Raw genomic sequence first — 22392 nt, 5'->3', positions numbered from 1 at the left:
GATTTTTGCGACAACCCAATATAGTCACGATTCTTAAGATTGACTTTCAATTCAGATTTATTTATTTTATTCATAAATTGATTTTAAATTCTGTCAGTTGTCATGGGATTTGACACCTTGTCCAAGATCATTAGCCTGGCCTCCTGAGTTATTGGTACTGTGATATTACAACTGTGCCACTATATTTATGTTAGATTAGATTACTTACATTGTGTAAAAAGGTCCTTCAGCCCAACAAGTCCTCACCGACCCGCCGAAGCACAACCCACCCATTACCCCACATTTACCCCTTTACCTAACACTACGGGCAATTTAGCATGGCCAATTAACCTGACCTACGCATCTTTGGACTGTAGGAGAAAACTGGAGCACCCGGAGGAAACCCACGCAGACATGGGGAGAATGTGCAAACTCCACACAGTCAATCGCCTGAGTCGGGAATTGAACCCGGGTCTCTGGCGCTGTGAGGCAGCAGTGCTAACCACTGTGCCACCGTGCCGCCCACTGCATCAAGTTGCATTCTAAACTATTAAATTTTGAACCAGTTAGGCAAATGTCACCAGTCACCCTTCTTTGTATAATGTATTAGTTTTAAGGTAAGGAGCAGTGACCATTTGCTTTTATTCTTTTGCAGATGCCCTTCCCAGCTCTGAACGCATTCGAGTTGTTCCCTCAATGAAAAGCCAAAGTGGGTCAGTTTGGACCAAGAGTAATGCAGCGTTTGAGAACTGGGAAATAGAAGTTTCATTTCGGATAAGTGGCAGGAACAGAATTGGAGCAGATGGATTGGTGTGTTTTTCCTTTATTACCAAATATAATCTCTGTAAGAGTTTCCTCAATGTCCATGAGATACAAACAACTCATTGTCACCTGATGCAAAGGGAGTCCATGACTAGACTTAAACAATTGCTCAAAGCATTGTCTCAATTTTGAATTGAATTGGCTTTATTGTCACATGTACGCAAATGAGTACAGTGAAAGGTTTTTATAAGTCACTACTTACCGTGCCATCATATTATACCTGGGTACCTTTGTACCTGCTCTGTGACAAAATACAGGAATGAAGAAAAACAAAGTTAGATTGAGCTATGCACAGTATAACCATCGGCCTGAAAAACAAGCCAAGTTACAAGATAAACATCTCAGTGCCTCTCTGCGGCAAACCAACACAGGGGGCCTCCACCTGGTCTGATTGCTGTCTGCTGTCATGCTCCACTCCAGGCCACTGGTTGCCACACTCCACACAGGGCACTGCCCGTTGGCGCCAATGTTCCAGAGGCCGGGTGACTGGGGTTGATGGAGGAAAGAGGCAGAACAGAAGGAAACAAATGGGCAGAGCAGAGGAGCTCCCAAATGGAGCATCTTATTTTGCTGCCGTCTTACTGGGAGATTTAGTGTCTACGAATTCTCTCTGAATAGTTGGTGGTTTTACCACCCCCCCCCCCCCCCCAAACACCCATGACTTTGTTTACATTGTATTACGGAACACGGCTCTCCTAAAATGGGTTAAGCACTTGACTGTGGATGGTGTATTATACAAAAGTAAAACAAACACTTTATTTCATACCCTTTGCCAACGTCACAGGAACCAGGTTGAGAAGCAGTTTAAGGAAACTTACTTTCTGCGCACACAAATGCACTCCTGAATGATTGGATGGTTGAGCACTCCTCCTCCTCAATCAAATGTTGAGCTGAAAAGGATTCAAGATGGTGATGAAATCTTGAAATCCATCACAGTGAACTATGAGTAAGGGACATGCAGTGAATCCCTCTCTCTCTCTCTCTCTCTCTCTCTCTCTCTCTCTCTCTCGGGGGATCTTATGCCATCTTTCTATCAACCTTTTGCCCATCATTCATGTTTTATTTGGTTCTAAGGGTGTCGGCTGTTTCGCCTGTTACTTCCGATTTTGACTCCAGTTTGTCTCTGCCATGAATTTACACCGTTTTGAGTTACATCTCCAATTGTTTCACATAATTGTAAGAAGTATGCAGTTGTGATGGTGAATATACTTCAACTCCTAATAAATCCTGTCAGTTTAAGTTTGCCATCGTTCTACATACAATGCTTAGGAGTACGCACCTAAAGCAGTTTTCCAAATGACCCTTGTTTTAACAAAAGCAAAGTTCATTGTGTTTCTTAAAATGCCATTGACAGTAATTGATTCAACTCTTTAATAAGTAAACATAACTCCAAAGTATTATCATTGAAAATAAGTTGCTTTAATATTGACAACTGTTTGTGTGACGACCTTATTTAATACTGTGTGTAATCCAATCTTCAGAACCCTGCGAACTTTGTACATTTTATTGCACCTTGAATAAATTAAAGTGGTGACACATCCTTTAGAGTTTGTTTGTTCATGCTCACGATGTGAACTAGCATTAGCGGAAGAGGCAATCTCATCTCCAACCTCTGTGTCTGCTCTCTGTGCCCAGTGGATAGACTAAGGTGATTTTTAAAAATTCTCTTCCCTTAGTATTTCCCCCCCACCCCCCATGCTTGTTGGGAGAGAGTGCTGATCATGCAAGGTTCCATAATACAAATGGTGTGAACCTGCTTTATCAGCAAAGGCAAACACAAATTGTGGTGTGTAATGTGAATCCACCTATATGGGCAGATGCTAAATCCTTTCCTGTTATCACAGGCCATATGGTATACCAGAGAAAGGGGAGCGACAGGGCCGGTTTATGGAGCAGTTGATCACTGGGATGGAGTTGGCATCTTCCTTGACACATACGACAATGACGGCAAGGTCAGTCAGAAAGGTGGCGCTGCTTGAGTAGAGTGCGTACGTGAAAGTTTGAAGTTAATGACGATCGTTGTTTCGCTTTAAATCAGAGTGACTGCTACAATAGGGTCATCTTGAATAATGTCTGCAATCTTTGCAGCCCTACGTACATTCAAGTTGTTTTTGATTATCTTGTCAAAATTAGAATTCAATGTTCCCATCCTGTTTTTTAAAAAATATTCTTTTGTGGTTATTGCTGGTAAGGCTGGCATTTATTTCCTATTGCTAATTGTCCATGAACTGAGTGGTTTGCCAAGCCATTGCAGAGTAGACAAGCAGGAGGCTGGAAGAACACAGCAAGCCAGGCAGCGTGAGGAGGTGAAGTCAATGCTTCGGGTATAACCCTTCCTCAGGAATGGAGGTGGGGGTAGGGATATAAAGGAGGGGTGCTGTTATGTGTGGGGAGAGGGTCAGCATGGTGAGGTAGTGATAGGTGAATAGGGGTGGTTGGTATCTCCTGGTTGGTCAATAGGAGGAATGAATTCAGTTGGTGGCTGGAAGGAAGGGTCACTCAGAGGAATGGAAGGGGGCGGGGGGGGGGGGGGAGGGAATGGGTGGGAAGGTTATTTGAAATTGGAAAACTCAACTTTGAGTCCTCCAGACTGTAGGCTGCCCAGGCAGAAGATGAGGTGTTGTACCTCCAATTTGTTGTCTGATTCGTTGTGGCAGTGGAGGAAGCCGAGGATGGGCATGTCGGAAAGGGAGTGGGAAGGGGAATTAAAATGGATGGTGACCGGGAAGTTAGGCCGGCCATTTCAGAGGGCATTTAAAACTCAGCCACTTACCTGTGGATCTGGAATTAACTATAGGCCAGACTGGGTAAGGAGGGCAGATATTTTCAGAGATTAGGAGGTTGAGACGCGATCTGATAGAAGTTTATAAAATAATGAGAGGTATAGATAGGGTTAATGATTGTGCTGTTTTTCCCTAAGATAGGGGATTCTAAGACTAGTGGGCACATTTTTAAGGTGAGAGAAGAGAGATTTTTTAAAAAGACATAAGCAAATGGTTTACACAGAGGGTAGTTCGTGTGTGGAATGAACTTCCTGAGAAAGTGTTAGATGTGGGTACAATTACAACATCTAACAGACATTTGGATAGATACGTGAATAGGAAAGGTTTGGAATGATGTGGGCCAGGAGCAGGCAGGTGGGACTAGTTTAATTTGGGCTTATGTTTGATATAGACTGGTTGGACCAAAGGGTCTGTTTCCGTGCTGGATGACTCTGACTCTAGCTAAAGCTCTGATGAAAAGTCATCTTGATTGGAAACATTAGCTTGCTGTCTCTCCATGGATGCTGCCTGACCCACTGTGAGATCCCGTATTTGTTGTTTTCAGTACAGATTCCAGCATTTGCAGTAAATTCCTCCTCGAATGAAGGGCTATTTCAACCTCCTCCTAATGTTGCATATGTTGTTTCTTAGATGAACAATCCAGCCATCCTTGTGGTAGGAAATGATGGCCGTCTTACATACGATCACTTGAAGTAAGTTTTCATTTCATTTGTGGGGTGAACTTGTGGGCTGTTTTCAAAACGCAAATCAGTGTTTTGCACATGAGGCTGAAAGGCAACTTGATGCCTCAAGTTTTTTATATTGGAGACTGACAGTGTTATTCGTAAGCTTCCCTCTAATCGAATTTAGAAAACAGATGCTTGTTTGAATGGATAAGGAAAGAAGTGACTTTCAAAGCTTGTATGTAAGTGAATACTTGGCTCATTTTTTCCTTTCTTCGTAATTTGCCATTTTGTGAGTACAGTTACAACATTTAAAAGGAATTTGAACAGGTACATCATTAGGAATGGTTTTGAGGGATATTGGCCAACTACAGACACATGGGACTAGTTTTGTTTGGGAAACTTAGTCGACATGGACAAGTTGGACCAAAGGGTCTGTTTCCAGACTCTCTGGTTAAGGAGTGATGCCTTGGTTAATGTCTCGTGTTCTAACTATTCCAGAGGAATAATTCTTGTTTTATTTTGTAACATTAAGCTTTTAATGTCAAACCTTAATTGTTCCAGGTTTTTCTTGAGTGTGGGTATCATAGCAAGCGTTAATTATCTGCCCATTTATCAAATTTAACCATGAAGCATCTTGGTATATATTAAAGATGCATAAGTGGGAGTTGTTGCTGACTCTGCTTGTTCAAGATGATGTTGGGATGCTGTCTTCCTATTAATGATTGGCATTATCACTGAAGGATCACTTATAGAGTCATAGAGATGTACAGCACGGAAACAGACCCTTCACTTCAACCCGTCCATGCCGACCAGATATCCCAACCCAATCTAGTCCCACCTGCCAGCACCCGGCCCATTATCCCTCCAAACCCTTCCGATTCAACTTGGTCAGTTCTGAGAGACTTGGAGATGATTTGCGGCTGGAGTTATTTGTAGATGGGGTGGCACAAGATCAGGTTCCTTTGGGATCCAAATGAACTGGCTTCACTGCAAAACTGAGGCTTTTGTGGAATTATCTTGGCTCTTGTCCATTATCACTAGAATTCACTTGAAAGCTTGCCATGCTGCTTTATGAGTACCTTGCCTCTTAAATTTTCTACATCAGATTCTAATTTTAATTTTTCCTTTCAATCCAAGAGAATTGGACTTTCTGAATGTTCCAAAATGGTCCATTAACTTGCTACTTCATGCTTATCATATAATTTTGAAGCAGGAAATCTTTTTTAATGTTATGAATTGTCTACTTTGTACCTGTTTAATAAAACAGTAACTGGTTGGACCCATTTGTGTTTTTATCCAAATTACAGTGATGGAGGAAGCCAGACCTTGGGCTCCTGTTTCCGTGATTATCGCAACATCTATCACGCTGTGAGAATCAGAGTAAGGTATTACCAGAAGACATTACAGGTAAGCACTTGTAATACAGTCTGACTTTTATTCAAGTGTAACTTTATAGATTTGTTTGATTCTATCAGGTTTTGCCCTGGTCTTGAGTACTCCTCTTTCTTTCTAGAATTTCTTCTTCCCCACTTGCTCACCCTGTGTTGAGCTGTAGCATTTATCTATGGGCAGCACGGTGGCTCAGTGGTTAGCACTGCTGCCTCACAGCACCAGGGACCCAGGTTCGATTCCTGCCGCGAGCGACTGTCTGTGTGGAGTTTGCACATTCTCCCAGTGTTTGTGTGGCTTTCCTCCGGGTGCTCCGGTTTCCTCCCACAATCCAAAGATGTGCAGGTCAGGTGAATTGGCCATGCTAAATTGCCCACAGTGTTAGGTGCATTAGTCGGGGTAAATAAAGGGTAAAGGAATGGGTCTGAGTGGATCACTCTTCGGAAGGTCGGTGTGGACTTGTTGGGCTGAAGGGCTTATTTCCATACTGTAAGGAATCTAATATCTGGTATATGACGGAGTTAGACTGTTTTGAGGAATGTGGGGGTGGCTGGAGGAGGAGAATAGCTCGTGGCTAATTGTCCAATCTCATGTTGTCGATTCTCAATTATTATCGTTTGACAATTTTTTTTCTGTTTTGTTCCAATTTTGCTTTTCTTCCACAGTCAACTTAGCACGTTCCATTGGAGATGTCTTTAAATTTTATTGGTTGGCTTCTGGAATTTGTTCTCTAAGTAAATCATTGATTCCTAAGTATATCTCCCAGCGGTTTGTAGGGGGAGGACCCTGACTGTTATCTGTCTTTTGAATGTGATGCTGCATCCTCAGGGCAGCACGGTGACTCAGTGGTTAGTACTGCTGCCTCAGCATCAGGGTCCCAGGTTTGGTTCTGGCCTCGGGCAACTGTCTGTGTGGAGTTTGCACATTCTCCCTGTGTCTGCGTGGGTTTCCTCCGGGTGCTCGGGTTTCCTCCCACAGTCCAAAGATGTGCAGGGCAGGTGAATTGGCCATGCTAAATTGCCCGTAGTGTTAGGTGCATTAGTCAGAGGGAAATGGGTCTGGGTGGGTTACTCTTCGAAGGGTCAATGTGGACTTGTTGGGCTGAAGGGTCTGTTTCCACACTGTAGGGAATCTAATCTAATCTAATCCTCCAGGCAGAAACAGATCCAGTCTCTACTCAGTAGCAAGCGGTTCTGCTACATTGCTGATCATTTTCCTCCCCCTGCAGGTACACTTAAATATGGGCCAGACTGATCTCGACGAGAGCTACGAATTGTGCACAGAAGTGAAGGATATGAACCTTCCTTCGAGTGGATACTTTGGCATTTCAGCAGCTACTGGAGGAGTTGCTGGTGAGTGAGAAGGGAGCTTACTGGAGCGACGCTGCCGGTAGTGTTAATTCTGGCGATACTTGTGTAGGATTCCTCTCTTCCTGGTCAATCCGGGAGAATAATGTGCAGGTTTTTATCTTGTGTTTGGGTTGTCCTGTCCTGCTGACCTACAATCTGTCAGTACAGTATTGTCAAAATGCAGCAACAACTTGCATTTATTATAGTGCTTTTAATGTCGCAAAACATCCAATTGAACAGTGAGCCACGTAAGGAGATACTAGGACTGGTGACGAAATGCCTGTGGTCAAAGGGGGCCAGTGTTAAGGAGGATGGGGAGTTTGAAGACCTTTAGGGAGGGAATTCCAGAGTTTAGGATCCAGGCAGCTGCCAGAGTGGTGAAAATAGGAATGTTCAAGTTACCGTGGATAGATTTTTGGGATGGAGGAGATTAAACGGAACTAAGGAGGGGTTAGGAACATGGAGGGATTTTAAAGTGACGAGGTGAATTTTAAAGTTGAGGTGTTGGAACACTGGAAGATGAAGACTTGAGAGGACAATATTCACAGTTACTGTGTTGGGCAAACTCCTGTAAACGTCTCTGAGGGAAGGAAATCTGCCATCCTTATCTGGTCTGGCCTACGTGCGACTCCAACCCCACAGCAATCATGGTTGACTCTCACCTGCCCTCTGAAATAGCCGAATGAGGCTCTCAGTTCTGGGGGGCAATTAGGGATGACCAACAAATACTGGCCTTGTCAGTGGCACCCACAACCCAAGAAAGAATTTAAAAAGAAAACTTGTCCTGGGGGGGCGGGGGCGGGTGGGAGTTAAATATTGCGGATTCTGCAAATCTGAAACTTGCTGTGTGCCGATGGTGTGGAAGTATATCACTGTTCCCTCTCTGTCACTGGGTCAAATTCCCAGAACTCACTTCCTCAAGGCATGGTCAGTGCATCCCACCTGGTCCCCTGCAGCAGGTCAACGAAGCCACTGACGCAGGGCAGTTAGGGATGGGCAATAAATGCTGGCCCATCCAGCGACACCCACACCTTGTAACCATTATTTTTGAAAAAGTCTGAAGGTGTTGGGGTGACCCGGTGGCTCAGTGGTTAGCACTGCTGCCTCACAGCGCCAGGGACCCCGGTTCGATCCCACCTTCAGGCAACTGTCTGTGTGGAGTTTGCACGTTTTCCCCGTGTCTGCGTGGGTTCGCTCCGGTTTCCTCCCACAGTCACAAAGATGTGCAGGTTAGAGCGGGTTGGCGATGGGAAATGTGGGGTTACAGGCATAAGGTGGGTCAGAGTTGGATGCAGTTTGGAGGGTTGGTGCAGACTCGATGGGCCAAATGGCCTCTATATCTGCACTGTCGGGATTCTGAGAGATGACAGGCTTGCTATAATGCTTACATTCCAGAATATTTCCCTGTCTCTCTCCAATGAGCCATTTGAAACATCACAGCATTCAAGATGATGGACCAAGTGCTGGAGTGTGGGCCCAATGTCGACAAAGTTGCTTTGACAAGACAGTACAGTGTCAATGAGCTAAAGACTGTCTTCTGTACTGTATTATTCTATGATTCCTGATTATGAAGATCAGTTGATGCAAGGATGGAAGAGCCTCCTTTCCACGTTTTAGATCCAGAGGAAACATTAAGCTGTAGAGAATAATAAGCAGCTGGAATTTGTTTTGGAAAAGACGTTTGTGCTGATGGACTTGGTAGAGATGATGGTGTTGGATTATTGGGCAAGGTAGCACATGAAAGATTCAAAGGCTATTTCAGGCCAATGGAAAGGGAGAAAACAGGAGATTATGTTACAGCTGTACAAGACATTGGTTAGGCCACTGTTGGAACATTGTGTGAAATTCTGGTCTCCTTCCTATCGGAAAGATATTGTGAAACTTGCAAGGGTTCAGAAAAGGTTTACAAGGATGTTGCCAGGGTTGGAGGGTTTGAACTATAGGGAGAGGCCGAACAGGCTGGGACTGTTTTCCCTGGAGTGTCGGAGACTGAGGGGTGACCTAATATAGAGGTTTACAAAATCATGAGGGGCATGGATAGGGTAAATAGACAAAATCTCTTCGCTGGAGAGTCCAGAACTAGAGGCATAGGTTTAGGGTGAGAGGGGAAAGATGACCTAAGGGGCAACTTTTTCATGCAGAGGGTGGTACGTGTATGGAATGAGCTGCCAGAGGATGTGGTGGAGGCTGGTACAACTGCAACATTTAAGAGGCATTTGGAAGGGTATATGAATAGGAAGGGTTTGGAGGGATATGGGCTGGGTGCTGGCAGGTGGGACTAGATTGGGTTGGGGTATCTGGTCGGCATGGATGGGTTGGACCGAATGGTCTGTTTCCATGCTGTACATCTCTATGATCTGTTGTGATAGATGGAGGTAGGGCAAGGTATATTTCTTGTCATGTTTGAGTCAAATGGCATCCTCATTGTATTGCTTTCTGGTCTCCCTGCTGTAGGAAGCGTGTTGTGAAACTTGAAAGGGTTCCGAAAAGATTTACAAGGATGTTGCAGGGTTTGAGCTATTGGGAGAGGCTAAAATAGGCTGGAGCTATTTTCACTGGAGCAGCGGAGGCTGAGGGGTGACCTTATAGAGGTTTATAAAATCATGAGGGGCATGGATAGGGTAAATAGACAAAGTCTCTTCCCTGGGGTGGTGGAGTCCAGAACTAGAGGGGCATAGGTTTAAGGCGAGAGGGGAAAGATAGAAAAGGGACTTAAGGGGCAACCTTTTTATGCAGTGGGTGGTGCATGTATGGAACGAGGAAGTGGTGGAGGCCAATACAATTACAACATTTAAAAGGCATCTGAATTAGTGCATGAATAGGAAGGGTTGTGAGGGATATGGGCCAAATGCTGGCAAATGGCATTCTCTTAATTTAGGATATCTGGTCAGCACGGACGAGTTGGACCACGGGGTCTGTTTCCCTGCTGTTCATCTCTCTGACTCCTTCCGAATGGAATGGATTAACAACAATAAATTGATGATACAGTATCATGTGGTTTTAGTTCCATCTAGTGGTCAGGTCAAAAGTTGCGATTTCTCAAACTGTAACAGGAAAATAAATCACTGTGCGTCATTGGTTACAGAATAAATACAAAATTAGTTAAAAGGAATAAAAACTGTTGCCCCTTAAAGGTTCACTGAACTGACCAGGCTTGCTGCAGCTGAAGCTGACTGACTGTTTTCAATCCTCAGTAGCCTCTGTGGAGAGAGAGCAGGGTTAGGGTCCCTGGACCCAAAACGTTAATTCTGCTTTTTCTCCACAGATGTTGCCAAACCTGCTGTGCTTCTCCAGCAGTGTTTTCTTTTGGATTTTCAGCATCTGCGGTTCTTTTAGTTTTTGTTGCTGTTTTCCACCTTCATACGAGTTGAAGTTTGAATTCCCTTGTGGTTGCTCTCCTTCGTAACGTTGTCCAGCTCCACCCGTCGACTGCTGCATCCTTTACCTGGGCGTTTGTTACCATTCTAGTCCCCTCCTGGCTGTTCACCTTCTCTCGTCCTGATGAAGGGCTAATGGCCGAAACGTCGATTCTCCTGCTCCTTGGAAGCTGCCTGACCTGCTGTGCTTTTCCAGCAGCCAACTCTCTGCTCTGCTCTGCTCTGATCTCCACTATCTGCAGTCCTCACTTTCTCCTGTTCACCTACTCTGTAAACCTGACCTCTTCCAAAACCCATCTCCCCATATAACTTGCACAAAATATCTTTCAGCTGTGCTTGCTAACCAAGATTGGCCCGACCAGGAACCAATGTCTGGATTTTAAAATTCTCATACTCCTGGTCAAAAGTTTCTTAACGTTTATGACCCTACCCAGCTCAACCGCACTCTTGAGATCTGTACGGTCCTCCAGCCCTAGTCTCTGACAGCAAACCTCCACCGAGTTCCTTCTCTCCTCTGTGAGTAGGCATGCATTTAATTGCCTCCAGTCCAAGCTCTGAGATACCTTCACCTCTCCATCCATCTCCTGCTTTAAGCTTCTCCGTAAACCAACCCCTTGGACCATGTTTTTGATCGCGTGTGTTGGAAGACGATAAGAAATCTGAGGATGTTATGAAGATGTGGGTGTACTTTGAGAGTTAAAAGCAGCAGAACTACCGGACACAGCACCAAGTGTTCTCAATAAGGCAGCCATGTAACACTTGGTCGAGTAACTCGATTAGCTTGTTGCCTGGAGACAAAAACAAATTTTGAATTTGGCCAGTTTAAATTATACCCCGAAAAGTATCAAACTCCAATCCAGTTTGATTTGGCAATCTTTAAAAGCAAATGACATAATCTGATGCTTTGGGGGGGGTACAAGACCAGGGAAAATTGAACAGTTGAGAGGAGAACTGTCAAGCCCAGCATGTAAACAGACTGCCTGGAAAATAGTTGATCGAAAAGGTACCTTTTCAATCAGTAACCTGTGACACAGAAATGGGGTAAACCCTCCTGCTTAATTTAAAACCAGCAACACACAAAAGATTTATCCTGTGCAGTAATCTTTAAAAATTCGAGAGGCCAAGAACTGTTTAAAGTAAAAATTAACAACTTTATTTCTTAAAGTATAACAGAGAATAATTAACAACTACTTACCATTCCTTACTCTGTAGTTAATTATTCTCTGTTATACTTTAAGAAATAAAGTTGTTAATTATATAACAGAGAATAATTAACTACTTACCATTCCTTACTCTAACCCATCTTTTACCGTCCCTTCTAATATTACTAGTCCAATAAAACTCCCAATCTACATTTCTTATCTCAAGCTTTCATTCTACTATTCAGATCTTCCTAGTAATATAGAAGGGAAGGTAAAGATAGGTTAGAGTAAGGAATGGTAAATAGTTGTTAATTATTCTCTGTTATACTTTAAGAAATAAAGTTGTTAATTATATAACTTTAAATAGTTCTTGGCCTATCGAATGTTTACAGATTACTGCACGGGATAAATCTTTTCTATGTTGCTGGCTTTAAATTAAGCAGGAGGGTTTACCCCGTGTTGTAACAGGAGAAGTAGGCCATTCGGCCCCTCAGGCCTATTCTATCAATCATTAGGATTGTGGCTGGTCTGACATTCCTCATGTCTGCTTTCCTGTATTTTGCTTGATTCCCCGACTGATCAAGAATCTGTCTGTCTGAACCTTAAATGTACACAAGGACTCTGCACCTCCATGGTTGTCTGCACCACCACCACCCGCCGCCCCCCCCCCCCAACCACAAAGACACCTAACCCTTCTCACCTCAGTCTGAAATTGGTGCCCTTTTATTCTGAGACTACACCCGCTGGTCTTTAGGCTGTCATTGGAGGGGAAGCATCCTCACAGCATTGACCCTGTCAAGCCCCTTAAAGAATCCTGTCTGTTTCAATGGAATCTATTCTGATATCTCTCTGTGACTCAGTGACATGTTCTGCCTGATCACACTTTCAGTGAAGTGTCATGGGATGTTGTACACTGTTGAAGATGCTACATCAGTCCGTCCTGTAGAAATATTTTGTATTTGGTGTTTTATTTTTTAAAGGTAGTATCGATTGAAACCTAAGTCAGATCGCTAATTAACTTTAAAATAAGATTACTTTGGGGAATGAGACTCTGGGCATGACTATAGGAAAGGTCAATGCTGAGTGGAGATTTTCTGTTTCAGAGCCAGTGTTGGTGACTCCCTCTCTGCATTAGGTAAAATTGCAGATAAAGTGGGTTTGACTGGGCGTGTATTCACTAGAGCTTAGAGCAGGTACAGCAGGGCGAGACAAAGATGCAGGGAGGATGTTTCCCTGGTTGGGAAATCAGGTACCAGGGGTCACAGTGTCAGGGTATAGGGTATGAGGAATTCTCTCCCACAGAAAGCTGTGGAAGTCAGATCACCGAATATATTCGATAAATACATTTTTTATATCTTGAAGATATGGAGAGAAAGTAGGTATATGGCATTGAGGTAAAGGATCACCCATGATACTAGTGAATTATTGGATCGAGCATTTGGAGCTAAAGGTATCAAAGCAGTGGGCAGCACAGTTGCTCAGTGGTTAGCACCGCTGTCTCGCGGCACTACGGACCCAGGTTTGATTCCAGCCATGCACGACTGTACAAACCCCACACAGACATTCTCCCTGCGTCTGTGTGGGCTTCCTCCAGTTTCCTTGCACAGTCCAAAGATGTACAAGCTGAGTGGATTAGCCACGGGAAACATGGGGTTACCGGAATAGGGTTAGGTTGTGGGTCTGGGTGTGTTACTCTTCAGAGGGTCGGTGTGGACTCGATGGGCCAAATGGCCTGCTACCGTACTGTAGGGATTCTGTGATATGGGAGAAAGCAGGAAAAGGCGGTTGAGTTGGATGATTACAAGGAATGACAGCAGGCTTGAAGGGCCGAATGGCCTACTCCTGCTCTGAGTAAATTCTGTTCATCTTCTCTTGCAGATGACCATGATGTTCTGTCCTTTCTCACATTCAGCTTGACGGAGCCTGGAACAATGGTGGGAATCATAAGGGCCCAGCCTTTGTTTGACCTGTGTTACGTAGAATCATGCTCCCCCAGCAATACGTGGGTTTAACAAACGATTGCAACGCTCTCCGAAAATGTGGCCAGCAGCGTTCAAGGCGGTGTAGCTCAGATGGAGTGTAATCTTCCAGGAGTTTTCTACAAAACACTTTTTCAGTTCATTCCTGCCCCAGTGGCCATTATAACTGACTTGTGAATTCCATTGAACGTTATTTCACAGAAACAAAAGCTGTCAGTGCAGAATTGTAATGACAGTTTTCAGTTTTGTAACTTATACAGTAACTTGCATTGATCTTGTTCCTTTATAAACTTAAAGCGAAATCCACAAACGTTTTACAGTTGAAGAGAAACTAAGTGTTAGTGGGTTAGTTCAGAAGGGACACCAGGGTTGTGGTTGAATAGATGGATGTGAAGAAAATCAGAGATGTACAGCATCTTTGGTCCAACTCATCCATGCTGACCAGATATCCTAACCTAATCTGGTCCCATTTGTCAGCATATGGCCCACAGTGCTAGTATCTGGGTTCAATTCCAGCCTCAGACAACTGTCTGTGTGGAGTTTGCACATTCTCCCTGTGTCTGCGTGGGTTTCCTCCGGGTGCTCCGGTTTCTTCCCACAGTCCAAAGATGTGCAGGTTAGGGTGAATCGGCCCATGCTAAATTGCTCATAGCATCCAGGGGTGTGCAGGTAGTGTGGATTAGCCATGGGAACTGCAGGGTTATAGGGATAGGGTGGTGGGTGGCATTCTGGGTAGAATGCTGTTTGGACGGTCAGCGTGGACTTGATGGACCAGATGGCCTGTTTCCACGCTTTTGGGATTCTATTCTATTCTATGCTCTGAGGGATTTGAAATGTATAGGCCAGTAACCCAATCTGCAAACACAGTGGTACCATTTTGTTTTTGGTAAATGGTAAGACTGGTTTTGTATTCCTGACAGGCGTGCACACAGCTATTGTAGTGATTGGTTCAGGATTTTCTCTGGCTCACCCGTCGTTTCTGTTGCCCCATCCAGGATCCTTCCAGCCAGCTCCCCAGTGTAGAGCAGGAGGAGTACCAAAAGGAGTATGAGCGCTTTGAGAAAGACTTGGAGAAACGTAAAGATGAATTTCAGAAAGAACACCCAGAGCTGCAGACACCAGGTAATCGTGGAAAGCTCGGCACAATCTTTCACCATCTTTGTTCAGTGTTCAAGATTCTGTCTGAGTCGAGAGATTGCTCCTGCTTCTGTAATAAACCTGGAGTTGCTCTCTGCTTTCTGCTACTTGCAGAAGAAATGTTTTTGACCTGTATCTTATTGAAGGACCTGTTCTGAATTCTGGTTCTCAGAATTCTAACGACATATCCATCTAAAAATATATCCATCTTTAAAGACTAGATTAGATTTGATAAGGTTCCCCAGGGTAGGCTCATTCAGAAGGTCAGGAGGAATGGGATACAGGGGAACTTAGCTGTTTGGATACAGAATTGGCTGGCCAACAGAAGACAGCGAGTGGTAGTAGAAGGAAAATATTCTGCCTGGAAGTCTGTGGTGAGTGGTGTTCCTTGGGCCTCTAGTATTTGTAATTTTTATTTAATGACTTGGATGAGGGGATTGAAGGATGGGTCAGCAAGTTTGCAGATGACACAAAGGTTGGAGGTGTCGTTGACAGTATAGAGGGCTGTTGTAGGCTGCAGCGGGACATTGACAGGATGCAGAGATGGGCTGAGAGGTGGCAGATGGAGTTCAACCTGAATAAATGCAAGGTGATGCATTTTGGAAGGTCGAATTTGAAAGCTGAGTACAGGATTAAGGATAGGGTTCTTGGCAGTGTAGAGGAACAGAGGGATCTTGGTGTGCAGGTACATAGATCCCTTAAAATGGCCACCCAAGTGGACAGGGTTGTTAAGAAAGCATATGGTGTTTTGGCTTTCATTAACAGGGGTATTGAGTTTAAGAGTCGTGAGATCTTGTTGCAGCTCTATAAAACTTTGGTTAGACCGCACTTTGAATACTGCATCCAGTTCTGGTCGCCCTATTATAGGAAAGATGTGGATGCTTTGGAGCGGGTTTGGAGGAGGTTTACCAGGATGCTGCCTGGACTGGAGGGCTTATCTTATGAGGAGAGGTTGACTGAGCTCGGACCTTTTTCATCGGAGAAAAGGAGGAGGAGAGGGGACTTAATTTAGGTATACAAGATAATGAGAGGCATAGAGTCAATAGCCAGAGACTATTTCTCAGGGCAGAAACGAATAACACGAGGGGCCATAGTTTTAAGCTGTTTGAAGGAAAGTATAGAGGGGATGTCAGAGGCTGGTTCTTTACACAGAGAGTTGTGAGAGCATGGAATGCGTTGCCAGCAGCAGTTGTGGAAGCAAGGTCATTGGGGACATTTAAGAGACTACTGGACATGCATATGGTCACAAAGCTGAGGGTGCATCCATGAGGATCAGTGGTCGGCACAACATCGTGGGCTGAAGGGCCTGTTCTGTGCTCTATGTTCCCTACAGTGTGGAAACAGGCCCTTCAGCCCAACAAGTCCACACCGACCCCCCAAAGAGCAACCCACCCACTCCCCTACATTTACTCCTTACCTAACACTATGGGCAATTTAGCATGGCCAGTTCACCTAACCTGTACATCTTTGGACTGTGGGAGTAAACCGGAGCACCCGAAGGAAACCCGCGCAAACTCCCCACAGACAGTTGCCTGAGGTGGGAATTGAACCCGGGTCTCTGGCGCTGTGAGGCAGCAGTGCTAACCACTGTGCCACCGTGCCGCCCAAATATATCCACCTAAACTTTTCAGTGTGTGCCTCACCTAATTTTCTAGACACCTGTTACTTGGTCTTCCGTATCTGAAGCAGTTTAAAACTATTGCTGTGGTTGATAACTGGTGAAAAGAGCAGCGAATATGGGCTGGATTCATTTTTCCTGGTTAACTGCAAGTTGTCAGGTTTGTGGTTTTCAAGCCCTAGTGAGATTTCTTACTGTTTAACTCATTTAACTGCTCACTTGAATGAAAGACCACCACTTGGTAATGGCACTATCTTTAAAAGATCGCGGAATGAGCAAGTGCCTAGCACTGTGTGAAGCTGTCCAGTTCAGTGCTGGACATGGTGCCAAGATACCTGGGAAAGGGATAGGGCATCCTGATGGAAGGAGTTGGTCCAAAGGAAGGACATCCTTTTCCTGGAGAAATGGGACCACCAGATCCTGCCCAGGTCAGTACCATCTCCACTCTGGGTAGGATGCTCTTCAGAGGTTCGGTGCAGACTCCAGGGACCACACAGCCCCTATCTGTACTGTAGGAATTCATAACATAAGACCTAGGAACAGGAGGAGGCCGCCTGGCCCTTTTGGAGCCTGCTCTGCCATTCAATAAGATTGTGGCTGATGTTTTCATGGACTCAGCTCCACTTACCCACCCACTCACTCCCCATAACCCTTAATTCCTTTACTGTTCAAAAAAAAATCTATCTTCGCTTTAAAAATGTTTATTTAAGTAGCCTCAGTACTTCAATGAATAACTCCTTTATCTTACAACAATGCCAAACAGAAAATCAACACCTCTTCTGGCAGTTAGAAAGGAAGTTTATCCTCCATCCAGTTTGCATTCTTCCTGAATGTTAGCAAATGCTGTGTTTGGGCAAGTGGTGTGTGTGTGTGTGTGTTTCAATTGGCTGTGCATCGTTTCTTTAAATCATCCCATTGGTTTTTAGACGAAGAGGCGTTTGAGACAGAGGGTCAGAGGGAGTTTCAGATGGTCGCCGGAGGGCAGCGGATGATCCACGAGGAGTTGAAGAAACTGCGAGAGAGGTTGGACGCTGCGTTTACGGAACAGAGGCGGCACTCGGAGCACCTGAGCAGGATGGGCAAGGACGAGCGGACCACCACAGCAGGAGGACATCCAGAGCAGGCAAGTCACGAGGGTGGTCTTCCTTCAAACGGTGAATCTTCGTCCCTTCGCCCAAGGCATGGCCAGCAGAGATTCAGAAGGTCGGGACCACCCATTTCTGTCCATGGGACAATATGTGCTACCTTTTGCACCAATGATTTATCAATAAGTGGATGCTTGTTAAAAATCACTGAAGTAAAGTTCAGCTCAATAACTATTCAGCTTGGGTTCAGTTCACCTGTAGCTTTGAGCTTATCCATTCTTCTGTTCCTCTGGGTTTGATGATCCCAAAGCTCTCCTGAACCTTCCATTAACTGATGCTCATTCAATACATAGCTTCCCGTATCCGAATGCATGCAGAGTTCTGTTCACTTATTGTTGGTGTCCTTGCATGAGCACCCTGAACAGCCAGACCTCAATTTGACTCAACTTTGTCCTTGTTTTAACCCACTGCACAATCTCACCCCTCCATTAAGCTGCAATCTCTCCAAGGCTCCCTCCACTTGCGACTCCATGCGCACTGTGTCTTTATTCACTCCACCATTGTCAGCTGCACAGGCAGCTCCTCAACAACACTACCTCTCGGCTACATGTCTTGCTCTACCTATCCAGGTGCCTTGTAAATGTTGGAATTGTCTAAGGCTCCACCACTTCCTCTGGCAACTCATTCCATACATGCATCACCCTCTGCGTGAAAATGTTACCCCATATGTCCCTTTTAAATCTTTCCCCACTCACCTTTAAATCTATGGCCTGTAGTTTTGGACTCCATTACCCTGGGGAAAAGGCCTTGACTGTTCACCCTTATCCATGTCCCTCATGATTTCATAAACCTCTATAAGGTCACCCCTCAGCATCTGATGCTCCAGGGATAAAACCCCAGTTTATTCAGCCTCTCCCTCTAGCTCGAACCCTCCAGTCCCGGCAACCTCCTTGTAAATCTTTTCTGCACTGCCTCAAGTTTAACAACATCTTTCCTATAGAAGGGTGACCAGAATTGTGTGCAATATTCTAAAAGTGACTCACCCATGCCCAGTACAGCCTCAACATGACCTCCCAATGCCTGGACTCGATGTCCTGACCAATGAAGGCAAAGTATGCCAGAGTAGTGCTTCATTGCTCTTGTCTACCTGTAACTCCACTTTCTAGGATTATCCACCTATGCCCCTAGGTCTCTTGGTTGGGCAACACTCCCCAGAGCCCTAAGTCCTGTGTACGTCCTGCCCTGGTTTGCCTTACCAATATTGAACATCTCACATTTATCCAAGTCAAATTCCATCTGCTGCTCATCAGCCCATTGACCCAACTGATCAAGGTCCTGTTCTACTTGGAGATAATCTTCTTTGCTATCCACTACACCATCTATTTCAGTGTCATCTGCAAACTTAGTAACCATACCTCCTACATTTACATCCAAATCCCTTATGTAAATGACAGAAAGCAATGTGCCCAGCACTGATCCCTGTGGCACACCGTTGGTTACAAGCCTCCAGTCCAAAAAACAACTCTCTATCACCACCCTCTGTCGCCTACCTTCAAGAAAATTTTGTATCCAATTGGCTAGTTCTCCTGGGCCCAAACCTTACTAACCAATCTACAATGTGGAATTTTGCCAAATGCTTTGCTGAAGTCCATACAGACAATGCCAACTTTTCTGCCTCATCAATCATCATCACCTCCTCAAAAAACTCAGTCAAGTTAGTCAGACATGATTTTCTATGCACAAAGCCATGGCGACTATCCCTAATCTGTCCTTACCTTTCCAAATGCATATACATTGTGTGCCTCAGAATCCCCACCAACAATTTACCCACCACTCACCTAAGGCTGATTGGTCTATAGTTCCCTGACTTTTCTTTACCACCTTTCTTAAATAATGGCACCACATTAGCCAACTCCAGTCTTCCGGCACCTCACCCTTGGCTGTCAATGATAGAAATATCTCATTAAAGGGCCCACCAGTCTCTTCCCTAGCTTCCCACAAAGTTCTGGGTTACACCTGATTTGGGTCCCATGGATTTATCTACCTTTTATGCATTTTAAGTCAATCAGAACCTCTTCTGTAATATGAACTCTTTTCAAGACATCATTAATTATTTCTCTAAGTTCCATGTTCTTCTCCACAGTAAACACTGACGTGAAATACTTGTTTAGTTACACCAAAGTCCTTGTGTCTCACACCCCTCAGTATGTTTACATAACTTGTGATCAGTTTTTACACTGGAACTGCAGATAGCTCCTGCCTGGAGCTCTTACACCTGAGCTTAAATGTACTCAGCTTTAAGTAACTTCGGAGTTTTATCCTAATACTACTTCTGATCTGGACAAACATTAACTCTTCACATTAAGATAACCCACTTCCCTATATATATATTCCTTCACTATATATATATATATTCCTTCACTATATATATATTCCTTCACTATATATGTATTCCTTCGCTTTCAGGAGCACCAGTCTATACAACTATCTTATTCCAAGTAATAACTAAACCAGAAATAAAAACTATAATCAAAACACCTCTGTCTAAACAGGCGTTTCCTTTCAGCTTAAAAAGAAAGCCTCTTAAAACACATTGAAGCACCATTTTGTTTTTTTAACCCTTGCTGCAATGTGAAACAATCTAAAATGAAGAAAAGTCCATTCATGGTGCACACAAACCCTTATACCCTAAAGCTCTCGAAAGCTGTTTTAAATGGAATCACAGAAACACTTCGAAGTTCATTTGTTAACTTCAGGCATACAGAATACACACTGGTTAATAACTCAGAAACTAGAAACCCAAACTTATATTTTTAAAAAGGATTTTTTATATGTTACACAGTTTATGTAATGATACACATTTTTAAACTTAGCTGATGTATAAAGGAAGTTTTATTGCTGAGTTTCGTGTGATTGGTACTTGCGTTGCGAAGACACTTGGCTGCATTCCCTCTGTTCTTTTATGCTGTTATCGGCCCGACTCCAGAGGGAGTTCTGCAATGATCCACTCTTTTGTGGAGCAGCTGGGTTCAAGTGACAAATCCCTGTAGGCACCAAAACATCGGCAGTGAGATCGATTTTCTGTTTGTTAACCCCCACCCTGGCTGCGTAATTATACATTTCAGTTCACCAACAAAACAATGTATGTTGTTTCTTTGATCAAAATGCTGAAAGCTGGAAAATCTGAAATTAAGAAAAAGAAATGCTGAAAACATTGCATTTCTAGGGGGAGAGAGTTTTATCCTGTTTTACTTCATGTTTTCTTCAGTTTTGTGTTGACTTGATAAGCTTCACAGTATTGATTGATCACTCACTCAAGGGACTATAGCTGCTAAGCAGTATTCCTGTGAGGGGAGAATCTAATTTCTTTAATGACACTGTATCTTTATATAGCACCTTTTAACACCGCCAGATATCCCAAAGCTTCATAATCAGAGAGAATTTAACAACAACCACTTAAGGAGGTATTAGAATAAGTGACCTAAATTTGTATCAAACAGTTCCATTTCACAGAGCACTTTAATGAAGAGAGAGCTTTTAAAGAGGGAATTCCTTAAAGATATGTACAGCAAACTGAAAATTAGGCATGTTAGGTTTCTTGAGGCTTTTTGATGGATATGTAATTTGTGCCTTGACATGTAGAGGCACTGTTAGTACAATTGAGACTCTACCTTGACACTTGAGACAAGAGTATCCACTTGAAAACGTGACAGTGAGTATTCCACAGGGAACCTCCTTTCACTATAAATCTGCCATTTTAAATAGTGCGTAAAGTGATTAGAAACTTGGGAAAATAGCATTGAATTCCATAACACTTTGAAACAATGAAAAGGCTTCTATTGCCCTTAATCCTGCTTTTGAGTTATTTTCGAGGCAATCACTTTAATTAAATACTCCAGAACAAGGAAAGAAGATTTTAAATTCCAGACTATTGAGTAAACAATTCACTTAAATCTTTTATATATTAAAGAATGGCTTTACATCTTCCATGGTTATGCTTTGAGATTCTCTTTATTTGATTCATGTAATTATACCACAAATGTGCGAGCCAACCAGTGCCCTTTTCTAAGAGATAATCCAGAATATTCTATCTTGTCCGTATATCCCTGCAGACCTCACTCTAAGAGGCTTTGTCTTGGGGATTACTGGAATTACAATAATTTACGAGTGGAGTGACTGAGTATTATCTGACCTGATGTGTGCGCGCGCACACACAATCCACATTTATTATAATTGTGTTAAAGTCAAGAGAAAATTGTTTTTTCTGCATTCAACCACTCTGTCCAAGAATGATGATTCCCTGGGAAAGATGCACTTTGGATCCAGTGGGTTGCACGACCTCATCACTTCAGTTTGAACCTTGGTTACGGCTCCACTTCACCCCCCCCATTCTGTGGCAGTGTTGTGACAGCTAATTGCAGTGGGCAACATGAACAGAGCTGGGCTGCAGAGCCATAGTTTTCACCCCTCCTCTCCACAGTGAGGCTATCTCAGTGAGAGTGAAGACGTTGCATTGACCCTCACTATTTTAAACCAGGATGTGGGGTGAATGACTGACTGTCTGGGGATCCTATTGCGGTTGATGTAGAGTAACTTTCTGATGGAGTTAATATGTCCAGGTTTATTTACCTTTATAAGGAGTTGCTTCTCTCATGTTTTCGAGAGAGGTCATTTGGGTTTTGGATATAAAGGGAAATGAAGGGGTGGTGTTCAGATGGCTATCAGCCATGCTCGTATCCAGTGGTACCTTCAGGGGACTGAATGGTCTAAACCTCATCCTCCCTCTTTATAATGTTTAAATTTCATCCTCTTCAGAATAGCTCAAGTTCTTCAAAGGACATTGTTAGTATTGGGTTGTGAAGGATTAAAGGGGACGGTGCACACATTGGGCTGTGAGAGTTTAAAGGGACATTGCTCGCACTTGGCTATGGGGTCTTAAAGGGGCATTGCACATTGGAGTCTAATTGCTGCCTTCACTTCCAGTGGGTATTGAAGACTCATGTGTTTTAAGGGTTGGCCGTTTTCTCCAATTTATCTGAGGATCATCAAATTCTTAGTGTAGAAGCA

General features: G+C 43.9%; 1 protein-coding gene across 1 annotated transcript in view; it reads left to right on the top strand.

Annotated features, from left to right (window-relative positions):
• LOC140458439 (protein ERGIC-53-like) overlaps positions 1-22392 on the top strand; it is a 73005-nt gene that overhangs the window by 7002 nt on the left and 43611 nt on the right. Inside the window, exons 2-9 of the mRNA XM_072553008.1 lie at positions 635-789; positions 2646-2753; positions 4215-4276; positions 5557-5656; positions 6867-6990; positions 13385-13440; positions 14481-14607; positions 17167-17363. Coding sequence (XP_072409109.1) covers positions 635-789; positions 2646-2753; positions 4215-4276; positions 5557-5656; positions 6867-6990; positions 13385-13440; positions 14481-14607; positions 17167-17363 — 929 coding nt within the window. The remainder of the gene's footprint in view (positions 1-634; positions 790-2645; positions 2754-4214; positions 4277-5556; positions 5657-6866; positions 6991-13384; positions 13441-14480; positions 14608-17166; positions 17364-22392) is intronic.

Source organism: Chiloscyllium punctatum, chromosome 33 (assembly GCF_047496795.1).
Source record: "Chiloscyllium punctatum isolate Juve2018m chromosome 33, sChiPun1.3, whole genome shotgun sequence".
NCBI classification, from domain to species: Eukaryota; Metazoa; Chordata; class Chondrichthyes; order Orectolobiformes; family Hemiscylliidae; genus Chiloscyllium; species Chiloscyllium punctatum.
The sequence above is the reverse complement of the archived record's forward strand: the minus strand, read 5'-3'. Positions and strand labels throughout refer to the sequence as shown.